This window comes from Schistocerca americana, chromosome 2 (genome assembly GCF_021461395.2).
Source record: "Schistocerca americana isolate TAMUIC-IGC-003095 chromosome 2, iqSchAmer2.1, whole genome shotgun sequence".
NCBI lineage: Eukaryota > Metazoa > Arthropoda > Insecta > Orthoptera > Acrididae > Schistocerca > Schistocerca americana.
In genome coordinates this window covers 289131044-289149999 of record NC_060120.1, presented here as the reverse complement: position 1 = coordinate 289149999, position 18956 = coordinate 289131044, and the positions used below count along the sequence as shown (strand labels likewise).

The 18956-nt window shown below is 38.7% G+C and overlaps 1 protein-coding gene across 1 annotated transcript in view; it reads left to right on the top strand.

Annotated features, from left to right (window-relative positions):
• LOC124594839 (probable ubiquitin carboxyl-terminal hydrolase FAF-X) overlaps nt 1-18956 on the top strand; it is a 300957-nt gene that overhangs the window by 219267 nt on the left and 62734 nt on the right. Inside the window, exons 35-38 of the mRNA XM_047133291.1 lie at nt 7503-7681; nt 7792-7988; nt 8179-8306; nt 11043-11209. Coding sequence (XP_046989247.1) covers nt 7503-7681; nt 7792-7988; nt 8179-8306; nt 11043-11209 — 671 coding nt within the window. The remainder of the gene's footprint in view (nt 1-7502; nt 7682-7791; nt 7989-8178; nt 8307-11042; nt 11210-18956) is intronic.

The window sequence follows — 18956 nt, the reverse complement described above, 5'->3', positions numbered from 1 at the left end:
TTTGCATTACCCAAAAATCCCGGAGCTAAGGCTTGTGATGAATATAGGACCATCAGCCTCATGAGTCACCTGCTAAAGATATTTCTGAGGGTCATTCACCAAAGAATCAACAAGATCTGTGAAGAACAAATTTCTTCTACACAGTTTGGTTTCAGAAATGCATTTGGCATGTGTGAAGCATTATTTAGTATCCAGGTACTGTGTCAAAGGTGCAGAGATGTGAATTGCAACATTTATGCCTGTTTGATTATCAGAAGGCTTTCGACAGAGTAAAACACCAGAAGATAGTTGACATTTTAAGAAGCAATGGTTTAGATGATAAAGACCTACGTATAATTTTGAACCTATATGGGAAACAGTTAGCTTCTGTGAGGCTGGACAGAGAGAATACAGAATAAATAGACATTCTACAAGGTGTAAGGCAGGGTTGTATATTATCCACACTGATTTTCAACATCTATTCAGAACACATCTTTATGGAAGCTCTGATGAAGTATAGATGGGAGTACTCATGAACGGAAAATATATCAACAACATCCGATATGCTGGCGACACAGTAATACTTTCTGATAGTGAGCATCGTTTGCAGTACCTTGTCGATAGACTTGCACAGAAAAGCTCTGAATATGGTCTAGATGTCAACCCTCAAGAAACAAAAACAATGATAATAAGTAAAAACAGAGTCCCCGCATCCCACATTAAGATAGGCCAAAATCACATAGAGCAAGTATGTAAATGCACATACCTTGGCACTACAATAAATGACCAGTGGGATCTTTCTGATGAGGTGAGAACTTGAATTGGAAAATCCAGGGCTAAGATGAGTAACCTTTCCAAGAATCACGGTTTTGCGATGCCAACAAAGATCGTACTTCTACACTGCTACGTAGTTTCCACCCTCTCCTATGGTGTTGAAACATGTACTCTGAGGCTTTTACGACGTGGCTGTGCAGAAGAATTTTAAGAACACCGTGGACAGCGCATATCACAAATGTCGAGGTTCTACGAAGAAAGAGAAAGAAAGAAATAAGTACTGGCCACCATGAAAGCAAGAAAGATCCAGTACCTGGAATACATCATGTGGAACAATAAGAGATCCCATTTCCTCCAGACCATCCTGCTAAGAAAAATACCAGGGAAGACAAGTGTTGGCCGGAGAAGAATATCCTGGCTTATGAACATCAGAATGTGGACCTCTAAAACCTCTACAGAGCTATTTAGAGCTGCAAGTGACAGGAAAAGCACTGCCAAGATTGTTGCCAACATCCAGAATGGATAGCAACCAGAAGAAGAAGACCAACTTTCAAGCTTATGCTTGCTCTCTCTGCATATATGTATTTATGTTGGAACACACTATACAGTGCATGGCGGAGAGCATTTGTATCACTATTATCAATTTTCTTTCCTATTACATTCATGTGTTGAACAAGGGGAAGAATGACTGTCTGCTTGCGTCTGTATGCATCTTATTCTCTTATTTAATTCTCATGGTCCCTATGATGGATAAATATTGGGAGCAGCCTAATGGCCATGCTGTCTTCTTTGAATACAGGCTCTCTAAATGTACCAAACAGGATTTTGCAAGAACTAGGTACAGTGCACCCTGTTAAGCTTCTCTGGGTGCTATCCAGAACCTTAACAAACTGAAGTCTTCCATTCGTCTTCCCCAACCCTGATTTTTCATGAACATAGCACTTCAGTTTGCTTCTTAGTATTACTCCAAAATACTTACGTGACTTAATTGTACTCAAAATGTTAATAGTTAGTATTGTAATCGGATACTATTTGTCCTCGTAAACATTTATCTTAAATTTTAGAGGTACCACTCATTACTTCAGATGGGACTTTAGTACATGTCTTTCTGCAGTTTCTTAGGATCTTCCAATGACAATACTTTCTTGTACACAACAGCATTGTTGACAAACAGTCTTATAGCACTGTTGATCCTGTTTGATAATTTATGCACATTGTGAACATTTAAGGTCCTATTGTCTTCCCTTGGGGCATATATATTGTTACTCTCATTTCTGTGGAACATTCGCAAACCAATACATTGTACTGGGTCCTATTAGTCAAATACTCTTCGAGCTAGCCACTTATTTGGGAAGATATTCTGCGTGGTTATATTTAGTTGGTAGTTGATGATGTGGTACAGTGTCCAAAGCCTCTCAGAAATCTTGAAAGACAGTACCTACTTGTTGTTCTGCATCTATAGTTTACAAGATGACAGTTTTGAATAAAGCAAACTGTATTTTACCTGAATGGTGGTGGTGCTGGCGGTTTTTTTTTAAATACCTATGTTGATTCTTTGATACAATACTATACAATGAAGGCTTTCATGACTGCTGGATGTCTTAGCTGCTGGTGAATCTTCAGGGTGATATGGTTAGGGTCCATGAAACTTTTCCATTCCTAACAGTGGAAAGATGGGACATCCAATCATCACCCACAATAAAACATAAGTGTCATTAAAAGTCCTGTCATCGATGTCAAGAGAATTTGCATGCTGGAACATCAGGATGTCAAATTAAATGCATGAAGCAGGCTTTCAAGAAAAATTGCTAATCAAAGCAAGATGTAATTAGTTTTACAACCAAATAACAGTAAAGACTTTTAAAACCATAACAATAAACAAGTTTTTAGACCAACAAAGAAAATATGTCAAGCACTCCGATCTGTAAGGGGTTAACACCACTCTCTGTCGGTATGTGGCAGAGGAGGGAGTATATTAAATGCTGTGTTTGTGTGGTAAGGTCTACATTTGAACTACCAATAGAAGTGTGAATACAAGGGTGAAGGAACTTTAAAAGTCTTTGGCAGCTAGGGAAAATAGAAAAATCAGTTGTAGTTGGGCATGCCCTTCAGTTGGACCATCATTACTAACTGAAGTTTTCTGAAACCAAAATTTTTTCGACAGTGACAAATTATTATCTACGGCTGCATAGAGAGGTCATTGAAATACATAAAACAGGAGAAAAGCAGTTGTGAAACTTAGATTTGTAGAAAATTGCTCTACAAAATCATTATGTATGTTTTACCTTTGGCAGACACGTTCAGTTGTTGAGTTTGATTTCTGACAAGGATTCTCTGCTGATTACGTGTAAACTTCAGCCATACCCTTTTTCCACTGTGTTTGTTGCTCTCCAACATTCGGCCCATAATTCGCCAAGACTGCAGAATGAGCAGCAGCTCTGCACTTAATGTTAGTGACGTATACCCATTGGGGGACATTGGGAAAATTGATGCCCAGTTTATTGACAAAAACATGAAAGTTTCTCTTGTCCACCCTTGGAGCTTAATTGCACAAATTCTAGGAACATCATATGCAGACAGGAGTAGCCTGGGCTCTCTTTCCAGTCCAGAGATTCTTGATAAATTAGAACTAGAAAAGTTGCTAATTCTGTGTCATATTCAGTGCAAAATAACTGGTATTCCATCAGGGCTTGCTGCAGTGTTCGCTATAAGTAGTCTTAAGTGTTTTTCTATACCAGGGCTGCTAATATCGATATCTCTCATTTGTGGGTCTGTGAAATGGTGAAACTTTGGTATGGTGGTATAGTTCTGTGCGAATATGTTTTTAAGTGCAGAATTGAAAATTTATTTTAATGTTTGTTATCTTCAGCATTGACACAAGTTGGATTCTCAAGAGAGTGAATGGAAAACTTGGATCTGTTCATTCACTTTATATGAAGCAAGAAGTTCCTAGGATTTTCTGATAATATTTCACCAACATTGGACTGAAAGTTACAGGTTTTACTCATGGTCCTTCTCACTGATGTGCAAGTTATTAATTTTGCTGTCAGTACCCAGCAATCACTTTTGTAGGGAAAATGCAGTAGGTTCCTTTTTTGGGTGGGGGGGGGGGGGGGGGACGGCAACATTATATTAATATTACAGTTAAACCTGGATGTGTCTTCGCAGTCTTCTATAACTTTACCGTGAATGTGTGTGTTCAGATCAAAGTGTATCACTATTGAGCTTTAACCACAGTTGTTGAGCCATTGCTACATCTGAACTATATGTTCTAAGTCGTCCTTTAAATAAGTGTCACAGTTTGAAGCACTCATAAAAAGCCATGGAGCTCACATAATATAATGTACAGAAATCTGGTTAAAACCTGAAATTAACAGCAGTGAGATGCTGGTAAAGTTGTTCTTTGGTAGCAGAGCTATGTGGTGTACAGGAACATGGAATTAATACTGACAAGTGAAGAGTCTAGTGGTAGCAGGACAGGAGTTCTGGGAAGATGTTGGCAAAAGTATCTAATGGCTTAGGTACAGACAGCACAGAGTTATAGATGTTGCTCTACTAAGTCAGAGGATCTTTCTGTGGTATGTCATAACTGCTTGTCAATTTCTACTCCTTATAAATAGCTCTAAATGTGTAATAATATAAATTACTTTTATATTATATAAGCTCGAGACTGATGTAAGTCAAATCTTCCAACCTGAGTGCCCACCTCCGGACAGCCTGGCACCCGCAGGAAGAGGAGGACAGGGGTGAGCAAAAAGGTGACCCACCAATCCTAGCCTACCGGACTGTACTGCTGTGGCAGAGCTCCCCTTGCAGGGTTGGCCAAATGGGTTGCACATGCACTGAATGCAATGCGATAGAACTACTTGGGGGACAGCCTACACTGCCTGTCAGCTGACAGGCACTCCTGGGCACCAGTGCCCCATGGAGCAGCATTGGAACAGCGTAATGTAACGATCAGTGAAGTTGGGTTTGTCAAAGGTCATTTTGAATTTCAGAGATGTGATTGTAGTGATAAGGTTTGTGAGCAGAGGTGTTAGAAAGTTGTTAGGAAGAAAGGTGATGTGAGTTTGAAGGTGAGGAATTCCTGGAAGGTTACAGAGGTGGTGAAATGCTACAGCTGGTTAAGATCCTGTTCATTATGTGGTCAGTAGCTTGTGAATCATAAAGAAATTTTACTATGTGAGGCAACTAATAATCAAAAGCAGGTCTTTGAAAAATCCAGCGTGGTTAAACCCAAATTAGGACGAACGCATTTGACGTGACCTAGACCCTCCAGTGAGCAGTTTTTTAGAAGATTGGTTACAGCATTTAAAGCATGTTAGCTTATAAATTAACTTAATTACCAGAAATGAAGAGAACAGCAGCCCCAGTAAATTCGATATTATGTAGTTTTAGGGCATGTAAAATGGCAATTTCAAAATAGTGAGAAGGTTGAGGTGCTTTGAAAGAGCAGTAGTGGTAATCTACATTGAGCATTACAGAGAATGAGAAGTTCAGACATGGTGGTAAGAAATCTCACAGTGAAAAGAAGCGGGTCATCATAATATTACTGCTTGCTTCATTTTTCTCTCTTTACTACTTCTCATACCTTGTTACCTAAGTGTGTACATGGCCTTAAGGAAACATTAGAAAGATACACCTTTTGATAAATTTTTACAGACTAAAAAGGAGATCATCTCCATGGCATCCTCCATTACCACATATACAATCTTTGGTGTCTCATGATGTGTCTTGTCAATAGCTTTCCTTTAGAGATTTCCTTTAGTCTTGTTGTGCAGTTTTTTTCCTCAGTTCTGTTCAGTACATCATCATTAGTTATTTGATGTACCCATCTAATATTCCGTGCACTCGTAAAACTATTTAGTGTGTTCTCTTCTTATGTGGACTGTTTATTATCCCTATTTCACTTCCATACAATGCTACACTCCAGACAGATCTTTCAAAAAAGACTTTCTATCTGCAAGATTTATATCCAGTGTTACAGATTTCTCTTTTTCAGAAATGCACATATGCATTTTATATCCTCCTTACATGGGCCATCATTAGTTATTTTACTGCTCAAATAGCAAAACTCATGTACTACATTTAGTGTCGCATTTCCTTAAATAATTGCCTCAGTATCGCCTGACTTATGTAGATTACAAACCATTACCCTGGATTTATTTGTGTTGTTGTGCATCTAGTAACCTCATCACTGATCTCGCAAGTATATTCCACCTCTGATAGACTTAGTGTGTCATCAGCAGATCTCAAAATTTTTGTTTCTTCTTGAAACTTCATTTCCTTCCAAATTTCTCCTTGGTTTCCTCCGTAGCTTGCTCAACAAACAGAGATTGTAAAACAACGGTGAATGCTACAACCATGTCTCACTCCATTCGCAGCCATGGATTTACATTCATGTTCTTTGACTCTTATAACTGCAATCCGGTCTCCGTACAAGTTATAGATAACTATTTGCTCCCTATATTTTTTCCATGCTACCTTCAGAATTTCAGAGAGTGTATGTCAGTCAATATTCTTAAGAGGTGTCTCTAAATCTCCAAGGTTTATCTCTCTTCATTTTATCTTCAGAGATGAGTAGAAGTATTAGTGTTGCCTCACGTGTTCCTACATTTCTCCAAAACTCGAACTGGTCCTCTATGAGGTCACCCCCCACCTGTGTTTCCATTTGTCTCTAAATAATTCATGTCAGTATTTTGCAATTGTGGCTTATTAAATTGATTGTTAGGTGATATTTACACCTGTCAGAACTTGGCTTCATTGGGATTGGAATTATTGTCTTCTTAGAGTATGAGGGTATTTCACTTCTCTCATACCTCTTCCACTCCAGGTGGTATAGCTTTGTCAGGGTTGGCTCTCCCAAGGACATAACTTATTCCAAGGGAAACTCCAGGGGCCTTGTTTCGACAGAGGTCTTTCAGAGGTCTGTAAAATTTTTCTTGCAGTATCGCATCACTCGTCTCATCTTCATCTGCTTCTGCCTCACTTTCAATAATATTGCCTTCAAGTTGATTTGCCTTGTATAGCCATTCTAAATATTCCTTCCATCTTTCAACTTTCCCTTTTTTGCTTAGTACTGACGTGTCATCTGAACTCTTGCTATTCATAAAAATGCTTCTCTTTTCTCCAAAAGTCATGTTAATTTTCAGATAGATGTCACCTATCAATCCATAGCCATGCATACTTCTACAGCTTTGCATTTCTTCTCTAGCCTCTCCTGCTTTGGTGTGTTGTACTTCCTGCAAGTCTCATTTTCAGGCCTACTTAAGTCCACACAAAACATAAACAAACAAACAAACAAACAAAGTGATCAGTTCAATCTTGCACTAGCATAATTGGGTGAAGCAGAAAAGGATAAAACAAATACAAGAGATGTTCAGTTGATGTATTGTGTGTGTTCATTAATCATATTTCCTTCACAAAATTAAACACTTGTTTTGTTCTCCACTGTGCTCCTCCCCTGACAAATGAACTTATTTCGGAAGCTCAGAATCTAGCATTCCTTCCACTTCTTGTGAATGAGAGGCCATGTGTATGTTGTTGCTGTTGCCCATAATTACTAACATCCCCTTTCCTGTTTCCATAGTTTTTCATTTGCCCCTTTTATTATTTGGATTAATAGATTAATCTAATTATTTGTGCTTGCTTTACTTAATATGAATGAGATTCCTATTATTGGAAAATTAAATCTTCCCTTGTATTGCTGAACTTGCCACACAGTAATTTGTATGTTGTTATCATTTCAGCAGATTCCAAACATGGTATCCTGAAAATGCCCCCAGCAATTGAAAGAAGTGTAAGGAAGCAAAACATTAAGTTCATGCATAATCGTAACCAGTTTTCAGCAGAATATTTTCAGTTTATTAGAAAATTAGTGTCTTGTAACAGTACCCCCCTGAACCGACAACATAATACAGATAAACTGGTAAGTACAGAAGTTGTTTGTCACAGTTTATTGACATGCTTACAACGAAAATTTAAAAAGACCATTTAAGGCTCTGTTATGTTTGTAAATGTTAGTTTGCATTTTTGTAGAGCCCAGAAGGTGAAGAATTAGCCATGTTGAGTGTGCAGTTGGCATCTAGGTTTCTTTTTCACACGGGGTTCCACACAAAAAAAACTCTGCGTGGCCCAGCGTCAGAGTGGTACGAAGTTCTGTGCCATCATCTTCAGGCATCGAAGCATGTTCGTTGGTGGTTTGCACATAATGTGCTTTTCCAGCACCCTCATAGGTAAGACAGCATCAGTTGAAAGTATTAGGCTTCCTCTAAGTACATGCGCAATATACTGAATTTGTGTTGCCCTCATATGTTGACTATTTTTGTGCATTAGGCTTAATTGCTATGTAACTGCAGCAGATATATTTGTTGATTTACTTTTAATTTTGTGAAATTACATTACAGCTCTGTAACATTGTTTCAGGTTTTGTGAATATTTACTTAGTTGTCCAAGCACTGAAGTAAGATCAGCCTTTATGAAAATAATAGTTTTCTTGGCACACTTTTCGCTTCAAGATGGCCCATGTGCCCCACCAATGCTTGATGCTCCAAGTAAGTGTGCCTAAAAATAGATAATAAAATTGTGTTAAAGTGTGCTGTGATAATGATGGTAAGAGGAGAAATTCATGAGTTTGTAAGTGCAGTAGAAATGTGTGTTCATTTCTCACTTCACAACTCTAAAGAAGTTATAGTGCTCAGCTTTATCTGTATTACAGCTGAAAGTGGCTCGAAAAGGGATTAATTATACCGTGACGAAAAATTTTTGTGTTGTAAAATCCCTTAAACCAAAGTATTTTGTGTGTTCATAAATGGGCAGAAGAGACATATTAGGGTAATAAGCTTTGAAAAAGAGATGAAGAAAATTTGAGTTCAATAAGGTCATTAAAAACTGTTGAAGCTTTGACCCCAACCATGAGGTTGCTCAGGTGGGTTTTGCACTTTTAGGTGCTGCTACACTGCTGGTGATAGGTAAAAGAATGATTGAAATCAAACAATGGAAAATCCGTGATGGAATGTAACAATATTGTGAAAAGGAAAGTTCCCACTCACAATATAGCGGAGATGATGAGTCACAGATAGGCGCAACAATGCAACAAAAAGACTGTCACATATAAAGCTTTTGGCCAGTAAGGCCTTCGTCAAAAATAGATCACACACACACACACAGTGATTATTATACTGGCTTATGATTTCTGAAACTTGAGTATTATGTTGTCAGAAATTATACGCAGTGGAGCGAGAGGCAGATGAATGTCGTAGGCTATGTAGGGAACAAGAAGTAAGATGACTATTGGATTGGAGTAACTCTGCACCTTCTATATATCTCATTTAGTTCGTCCCTCATCTGCATAGCAATGACAGAAGCTCCATATTTATTACTGTTGTGCTCTCGGAATACTCAAGATTTCTCTTTTTTGTGAATGTGCTTGCCTTGATAATTTTGTTTTACTTGTCATTGTATTGTACAAGATTATTAATTGTTAATACCAGACTCATAGCGGGAGAAAATTTAAATTTTCCATCTGATCATCCTGAAATAGGCTGCCTGTTTCCCTAAATTACTCAATGTAAATGTTCAGATAATTGCTCCAATAAAACCATAGCAAATTCCTTCTTCATTCTGAGGTAGTTTCTTGTCGCAGTAATGACCTGTGTGCTAACAGGAAACTAAATTGCCTTTCTTTCCATTTTTGTGTTGTGGTGGAATCTGCTCTTTACCTCTGGGATTTAGGATATACTTGTGGGCTCTTCTACAGCTATTTTCAACAACTTACCAGTGATGATAATGTTATATGTAAAATATGGTGGGAGAACACAAAAGTTGTTTCAGGATAATCATATGGAAAGTTTAGACTTTCTGCTCCCCAATTGGAGTCCAGTGTTAACAACTGAGCCATCCTGCTTAATAACTTAAGATAACATCAAACAAAAATAAAATTATAAAGGCAACTACATTAATCAGAATCGGGACTCTTGAGTAATTTGAAAGCACTAGAAGTTGAATTCAGAGTTCCTACTCTCCTGCAGCAGGAAAAGGAAGAAAAACGAAGAAGTAAATAATAAATATGGGAAAGAGGAGTCACTCAAATCTGTCAGGGTACAGCCTATGACCTTTCCCTGGATCATACTCCACAGCATATTTCCAATTTCCTAAGCCCTAATAGTCAAGATTCAGAAAGCAGAATCCAGTACAATATTCAGAATGAAAGAATCCCTCTGTACCAGAATGTGGCTGTGTATGTTGGTCTAAGATTTCAACCATTCCTTTACATGTTGCAAGCAGTGTTGCTCTACATGTGAGCATGCACAAGAAGAAAATAATGGATATAATTTGCATAAATCAAAATAGCAGTCTAACAAACCAAATGAATTTACTGCTTCTGTTATTCTTTAGAGTAAAATTCCTTATCCTTCTTTGTTCTTAATACCTAGCATTCTCATTTTCATTTTCTTACTTGCAAACTTTGAACACCCCCCCTCCCCCCACACCCCAAAGCATGGTTGATTGGTGATGTTGGTTTGGGTTTGCAATTTTGAGCACATTATTCTGAAGATTGAACATTGACATCCAGTGGATTTCATTCTCACCAACAAACCTACAAGAGATGCCTTGTAGTCTCTGAAACTGAGGACAGCATGAGTACCCACATTCTGTATCAAAATGACATTTCATTTGTCGAACAGGCTATTAGATCAATCCTAGAACAGAAACACACATCTGACTGAAGCAGTCAAGAAAATAGACTGTTGCTGTGCAATGCCAGATGTATAATCATGAAATAAGGCACAAGATGATCTGTGTCTTGGTGCAGGCTCAAAGTATTTGGGCCATTGTAATTAAGGAATTTATCAAACTAAAATGACAGAAAGTCATACTTTTGGTTGGGGTTGTAGGTTTCAGTTTCTCAAGACTATAGATTTGGTACTCAATTTGCTGAGAGGTTTTTAACTGTCTTATCCATCAGAGCTAAAGAACATGGGAAGTTTTACATTTCACAGAGTAGCAACATGAGTGCAGAAAAGCAAATATGTGCCAGAGATAAGTTTGGGCACCAGCAATGAAACTAGGTTCATGTCATTAAATAATCCATAATTCCTCAGTGCCATTGCATTCCTGACTGCAGTCACATGTAAGGCCATGTCAACACCACCCTCAGAAGTGAGAAACCCTGAAACCCTGAAACACAAACATCTGAAATTGTTGTTTGCATAATTTTTTCAAGGTGGCAAGGTAGTCAGCTGTTATGTATTTTGACTGTTGCACTAATGCTTGTGTTCCACTGCCAGGTATACTTCTGGATCCACATGCCACACTCAGTGACCATCTCTTGCACGCTGTTCTCTTACTTCTGCATAAGGAGGTGTCTGATCATGGACGCCACCTACCACATTACTTCTCGTTATTCCACATGTATGCATCCTTAGGGATTCCAGAAAGGACTCAACTTTTGAAGGTGGGTATTGATTTACAGAGATCTATGTAACTGAAATAACTAATTTTTCAGGTTGAGAGGGTTCTGGGTGGCAGAATCATAAAATAATGTCGATGTAGATTTAGGTTAAATATGTCAGTAATTTACTATTTGTCTGTACTTTTTAAATAAGTTTCCACAGGATTGTGTAACCATGAAGATTTATTACATGAACATGTTCATTTATCTGTATTCAATTTGGAAACTTTACCGAACACTAAAATAATTGGCCAATGTTTTTCAAAAGTCTACACAGTTGTGTTGTTGTATAATGTCTTATTGATGAAGCTTATCATTGTCTACTCTTGAGGCTGCCCCTCAGTAATCCTTGCGTTGTTGGGAGCTCCATGACACATTTGCGATGTAAAGACATTTGCTGGTGAACTTGAACGACCGCACACCATCCAAAGAGTACCTCAAACAAATAATAATACAGTACTAATATATATTTCCACTGACATCATATATGCAAAAATATGAGACCCAAGTGCATATTATGCGTACCATCTAATGTAATATAAATTAACTACATGTTTCCTCATTTACAGATGACAAGAATACAGAAAGGTCACACCTCTGACTTTTTAAGGAAAAATCCCAAATATAATTCAGCAAAAATTCTGTACAGTCACATATGCCACCCCATACAAATGAGTAAGCATGTTACTACAAGGTGTACAACTTTGCTTCCGCCGTTTTTGTTTTTTGTCCCCCCCCCCTTCAACATTTGAGGCTTTAATGAAACAAATTGCTGGCCACTACTTCACTACTTTCCCGCATCTTTTGGGCAGTGTACGAATCCCATCTTTTGAAGCGATGAGCCGGCCGGTGTGGCTGTGTAGTTCTAGGCGCTTCAGTCTGGAACCGCGTGACCGCTACGGTCGCAGGTTCGAATCCTGCCTCGGGCATGGATGTGTGTGATGTCCTTAGGTTAGTTAGGTTTAAGTAGTTCTAGGTGGACTGATGACCACAGATGTTAAGTCCCATGGTGCTCAGAGCCATTTTGAAGCGATCCTTGAATCAACCCAATTTGTTACTTCTTCATTAGATCGGAAGTGTTGGTCAGCCAGCCATGCGCCATTGAGGTAAACAGGTGATAGTCAGAAGGTGTGCAATGTCTGGAGAATATGGCGGGCGGGCTAGGACTTCCCATTTTAACGTTTCCAAGTACGATTTGACCTCTTTTGCAACATGGTGTCGAGCGTTGTCTTGCTGCAAAATCACTTTATCGTGCCTCTCGCTGTGTTGCGGCCGTTTGTCTTTTAATGCTCTGCTCAAATGCATTAATTGTGTTAAATAACAAGCACCTTTGATTGTTTCACTTGGTTTTAACACCTCATAGTACACAACGCCGAGCTGGTCCCACCAAATGCAGAGCATGATCTTGGAGCCGTGAATATTCGGCTCAGCTGTCGACGTAGAAGCATGGCTGGGATATCCCCATGATTTTTTGCATTTAGGGTTATCATAATGAACATTTTTTCATCCCTGGTCACAATGCGATGCAGAAATCCCTTCTGTTTTTGCCTCCGAATCAGCTATTTGGAAACACACAAATGCCGTTGAACGTCTTTTGGTTTTGGCTCACATGGGACCCAAGTTCCTTCTTTCTGAATCATGCCCACAGCCTTGAGACATTTTGAAATGGCTTGTTGTGTCACTCCCACAGTTTGACATGAGTCTTCACTCAGCAATGTCTCCCATTCTGAATGTTCGAAAACATTCTCTCTTCCACCACTATGAAGTTAAAATTACTGTTCTTGAAGTGTTGAAACCACTCGCGACACATTCTTTGACTAATAGCGTCCTTACCATACGTACTTGAGAGCATTCGATGGGACTCAGCCGCTGTTTTCCGCATATTGAAACAAAACAGTAACACCTCCCACCAATGACGAGAATTAGGCTTGAAAACTGACATTTTCAATCAAGAACAACTTTATGACGCAGGCACAAATCACCTATTGTTTGAATGAGGTTATGTTGACCAAGGTCCAAGCTAACTGCCTGACGTCTGCTATCTGTTTCTTTAGACTGCTACTTATCATTTTCGCCACCTATCGGCAAATGGTGGAAGCAAAGTTGTACACCTTGTATTTCTTAAGTGATCTAATTCAAACATTAACCAGTATAACACTCAGTTTTTTTTTTTTTTTTTTTTTTTTTTTTTTCGTGGATTTGTTATATACATAGAACATAATTCATATTTGTCTTTCTTTTTCATTAATTAATTGTCCATTTACTATTATTACTACTACTACTCCTTCTTCTTCTTCTTCTTCTTTTCATAGTCAAGTAACCATGTAGGCTTCCATGAAAACAGGTCTGTTAATCAAATCAGTACTGTTAACATTTGTGCAGCTGCATGAGCCAACCATCCTACCTGCCTGGCCAGCTGTCAGGGCAAACATGTTGTGCACCTCACCAGCTGACGCAGCTGACAACTGCTGCAGGGTACAGCAGGGAAAATGCACTGTCGGCTAATCATAGGCTCCAGCATGCTTAGAACCACTCTTCATTAATATGCTATATAAAATCAGTATTACACTGTAAGGTCAATGTCATAGCAGTTTCTGATAACCACGAAAGAGAACACCAAAACTATCACAAGCTTTATTATACATTTATCCTGAGCTGAGAATAGAGTACATTGGAAAAATGATAAAAACTTTTGTATTTGTCCTTGAAAAATTCTGTAACTTGAAATTCACACTACCAATATATTTGCCTGTAACCCATTGTAATTTTATTAACATCAGGCAAATACATTTCAAGATATATAGTTTTATAAGTGAGTAGTTCCTAGTGAAGATGCCCAAAACTCAAAGTTCTTACTGTAATAATGATAAATAAATAATTATTGATTATTGAACTTTAAAAATAAATTGTCTCATAACTTGATGCAGAATTAAACAAGGAAAATTTTGGTATAATTCAATTTGCAATAAGTTTTCTCTTTCCGTTTGTCATGTTCAGTGTGGTTTAGTTTCTGGTTTCCCATCCTTAGTTTTGATGCAGGCTTTGGACTGCCACCGGCTGAGTTTAAAAACTTAAAAAATTTTCCCTTGTTTATTTTTATCCTTTTTACTTTTCTTCTTTGAAACATACTTACTTACTGAAACCACATAATATTTCCTTAGTATGTAATATTTTTCAAAACATGGCGCCATTCAACATCACACTTTTTGCATCTTATCCATGTCATTTTTCACTATGAATTAGCAGCACATACTACACAGTCTCTCTGGGGGAATCTCCTTTTTCTCTGTTGCTCCAAGGTATCCTGGATAATGTCCTCCTCTGTTTTTCTGTTAAAATGGAGTTTCTTGCTTTGTAGTCCAGGTGATATCAATTTTACAAGTTTGTCCATGGAATTTATCTAGCAACTGGCAGATTAGTCCTTAATGGAATTTCACCAATGGTGTTTTCTGTTTCTTTTTATTTGAAAAATTACATTCACTACATACAAGTCAGTCAAATGGAAAAAATACCTTGTTGTATCTCTTCATTGTCTTCCAAATGCACTATACAGACCTTAACATCGTGTTTTGTCGTACCAACCGCACCCACTGGCTTATTTTAGCTTACAACACTAGTCAGTTTGTGTATTGTGGCTCGTTTCTTCTCATTTTCAACAAAATATGGTCCATTTATGATTTAAAGCATCCAGACTTCTTTATTGTTCATCCATTTTAGAGCCAACAGTGTTCCACAGGACTTGGTCTTTCTCCTTTTTTCAGGCAACAATGGCAAATATTTCCTGTTTTTGCTTACTGTTGCAGTGGCTTTGGTACATTTCTCATGGAGCCATAGGAATTATTCATGGTTTGAATACCATTTGTCTAAATAAATTGAATTACCTTTGTTGAGGCATGGAAATAACAAACTTACAAAAATATCATGTGATTCACCACCCCCAGTCAGCATTTCCGGATTTTATTTCCGTCATGGGGGCACAAGTGTAGACAATATAATTTAGAATGTATTTACTTTGTACATCACAAAGAATGAAGATTTTAATATCAAAACGTCTACATTACTTTGATTATACTGCTTGAATTGCAGCCTTCCTTTGAAAAGTTGTAGACTTCTATCAGTTACTAAATTTTCAAAAGGGGTTATGGCTTCGTGGAATTTTTCCCTTTTGTTGCTGTACATTGAGCTGTATTTTCACAAGAATGTCTTGAGATACTGCCAAATTGTCACTAAAGTGCAATAAACACAGATTCAATTTATATTGGTCCCTGGACATAAAGTGTGAAAATATTGGCATTTGTAGCAGCGAATCTGTTTGACCAATATTCATTCACTTATAATTTCTTAGTTCTTGGCATAAGCAGGGAATATACCAAGAAGCAATAAAATTCTCCAGACTCTGTATGCTTCCATGATGGTAACCTGCAGATTACTGTCATAATTTTTTCTGTAAGAAATGTGTAATAATTATTTATCCCTTTACAAATGGGATGTACAAATTCCCGTGACACAAGTATGAAGACAGTCTAAATGACTTGCTGAATCATCGAAGATTATTCTTATACCACCAAATGTGTTTGCGAAATGATAGCATTTTGCCACAGGGTGATTATCCAACCAGTCATATGTTCATTTTCATGAGGAAGTTGTACTAGCTACTTCATCTGATTCCTTGTTCCTTGTGATGTTGAATCAGCAGTACATACAGACTCATCAGGATCTTTGTCCGAAAAAAGGTCCCAAGTATCACTACCATCTTCGTCACTACTACTCATGGGGATTTCCATGATTTCCTTATCTGATAGATATGTCCCAATATTTCAAAGGCGATACAGGCAAACATCGTCTCACCAAACGCAGATAAAGGCCTGGCCTAGTACATGAATTGTAAACAGGAAGGACCCAGGAGCTGGTAAAAGTTGTAACGCTTTCCAACATTACCAAGAAAAGTGGATAATGATAGCACTGGCAGGAATGTTGATATCCGGAGCCACTGTTCTCTTGTGTTTGTTTACCTGCTTTCATGCCACTTGGACATTCTACTGGCCATGTGTACATGTGCGTCCTGAGCTGTCGGGGTGTTCTACCTGTGCTCGGCATACATGTATGCCTGTAGCCCTGACAGGATTAATGCGATAATATTTCTATATACATCTAAAATCACAGTCTGGTACTTATTATGACAAGAGAGTTTGGTGAAAGAGTTGTGAAAAACTTAGTCATTTGTTCTGGCATACACAAACAACTGTGTTTTTTTTTTTATTTTTCAAGAAATTTCTATTCCTTTTTACTAGCTTCGTGCAGTGCTGTATGGATGTAAGCCTGATTGGAAATGCTAGATAACAGTATTGCAGAGTACGAATAAAAATAAAAAACTGTGCTAAAGTCACCAGCACCAAAATATTAGGGTACTTTGAAGTGTAGAGTCATGTTTTGAAATGAATATTATTCCAAGAACTACTTTTGTATCTGGATAGGATATGAAAAGTGGTTCCCCAAAGGACAGTAACTCCATATGTGCTCTGTGAATGCCGTGGTGCACATGGTCAAGTGATGCCCCAGTACCCACGAAATTCCAAACAGAAATGCAGTGAGAGGCATATGAGCAAAGCAAACACCAAGCACAGGCTTTGTAAGTCATTGTAGCTGTGCATGCACAGTAACACCTGTTTTCTGATACACACTTGCAACTGCTCAAATTAACCTATTTCTAACAGGCCGCAGGGAAATATTGTGAAGAATGAAACTTCCTGGCAGATTAAAACTGTGTGCCGGACCGAGACTTGAACTTGGGACCTTTGCCTTTTGCGGGCAAGTGCTCTACCACTTGCCCATGAAAGGCGAAGGTCCCGAGTTCGAGTCTCGGTCCGGCACACAGTTTTAATTTGCCAGGAAGTTTCATATCAGTGCACACTCTGCTGCAGAGTGAAAATCTCATTCTGGATTGTGAAGGATGGTTTGAGAAGCGTTACTTTCAAAGTAAATTTCCTTCCATGCAAGATGAATTATGTTAGGTGTGAGAACGTGTGACGATTTCTTAAATCTACATCTACATCCATACTCTGCAAGCCACCTGACGGTGTGTGGCGGAGGGTACCCTGAGTACCTGTATCGGTTCTCCCTTCTATTCCAGTCTAGTATTGTTTGTGGAAAGGAGGATTGTTGGTATGCCTCTGTGTGGGCTCTAATCTCTCTGATTTTATCCTCATGGTCTCTTCGCGAGATATACGTAGGAGGGAGCAATATACTGCTTGACTCTTCGGTGAAGGTATGTTCTCGAAACTTTAACAAAAGCCCGTACCGAGCTACTGAGCGTCTCTCCTGCAGAGTCTTCCATTGGAGTTTATCTATCATCTCCGTAACGCTTTCGCGATTACTAAATGATACTGTAACGAAGCGCGCTACTCTCCGTTGGATCTTCTCTATCTCTTCTATCAACCCTATCTGGTACGGATCTCACACTGCTGAGCAGTATTCAAGCAGTGGGCGAACAAGCGTACTGTAACCTACTTCCTTTGTTTTCGGATTGCATTTCCTTAGGATTCTTCCAATGAATCTCAGTCTGGCATCTGCTTTACCAACGATCAACTTTATATGATCATTCCATTTTAAATCACTCCTAATGCATACTCCCAGATAATTTATGGAATTAACTGCTTCCAGTTGCTGACCTGCTATTTTGTAGCTAAATGATAAGGGATCTATCTTTCTGTGTATTCGCAGCACATTACACTTGTCTACATTGAGATTCAATTGTCATTCCCTGCACCATGCGTCAATTCGCTGCAGATCCTCCTGCATTTCAGTACAATTTTCCATTGTTACAACCTCTCGATACACCACAGCATCATCTGCAAAAAGGCTCAGTGAACTTCCGATGTCATCCACCAAGTCATTTATGTATATTGTGAATAGCAATGGTCCTATTACACTCCCCTGCGGCACACCTGAAATCACTCTTACTTCGGAAGACTTCTCTCCATTGAGAATGACATGCTGCATTTTGTTATCTAGGAACTCCTCAATCCAATCACACAATTGGTCTGATAGTCCATATGCTCTTACTTTGTTCATCAAACGACTGGGGGGAACAGTATTGAACGCCTTGCGGTTTCATATGACCGTCTTTTTCTAAACCCATGCTGATTCCTACAGAGTAGATTTCTAGTCTCCAGAAAAGTCATTATACTCGAACATAATACGTGTTCCAAAATTCTACAACTGATCGGCGTTAGAGATATAGGTCTATAGTTCTGCACATCTGTTCGACGTCCCTTCTTGAAAACGGGGATGACCTGTGCCCTTTTCCAATCCTTTGGAACGCTACGCTCTTCTAGAGACCTACGGTACACCGCTGCAAGAAGGGGGGCAAGTTCCTTCGCGTACTCTGTGTAAAATCGAACTGGTATCCCATCAGGTCCAGCAGCCTTTCCTCTTTTGAGCGATTTTAATTGTTTCTCTATCCCTCTGTCGTCTATTTCGATATCTACCATTTTGTCATCTGTGCGACAATCTAGAGAAGGAACTACAGTGCAGTCTTCCTCTGTGAAACAACTTTGGAAAAAGACATTTAGTATTTCGGCCTTTAGTCTGTCATCCTCTGTTTCAGTACCATTTTGGTCACAGTGTGTCTGGACATTTTGTTTTGATCCACCTACCGCTTTGACTTAAGACCAAAATTTCTTAGGATTTTCTGCCAAGTCAGTATATAGAACTTTACTTTCGAATTCATTGAACGCCTCTCGCATAGCCC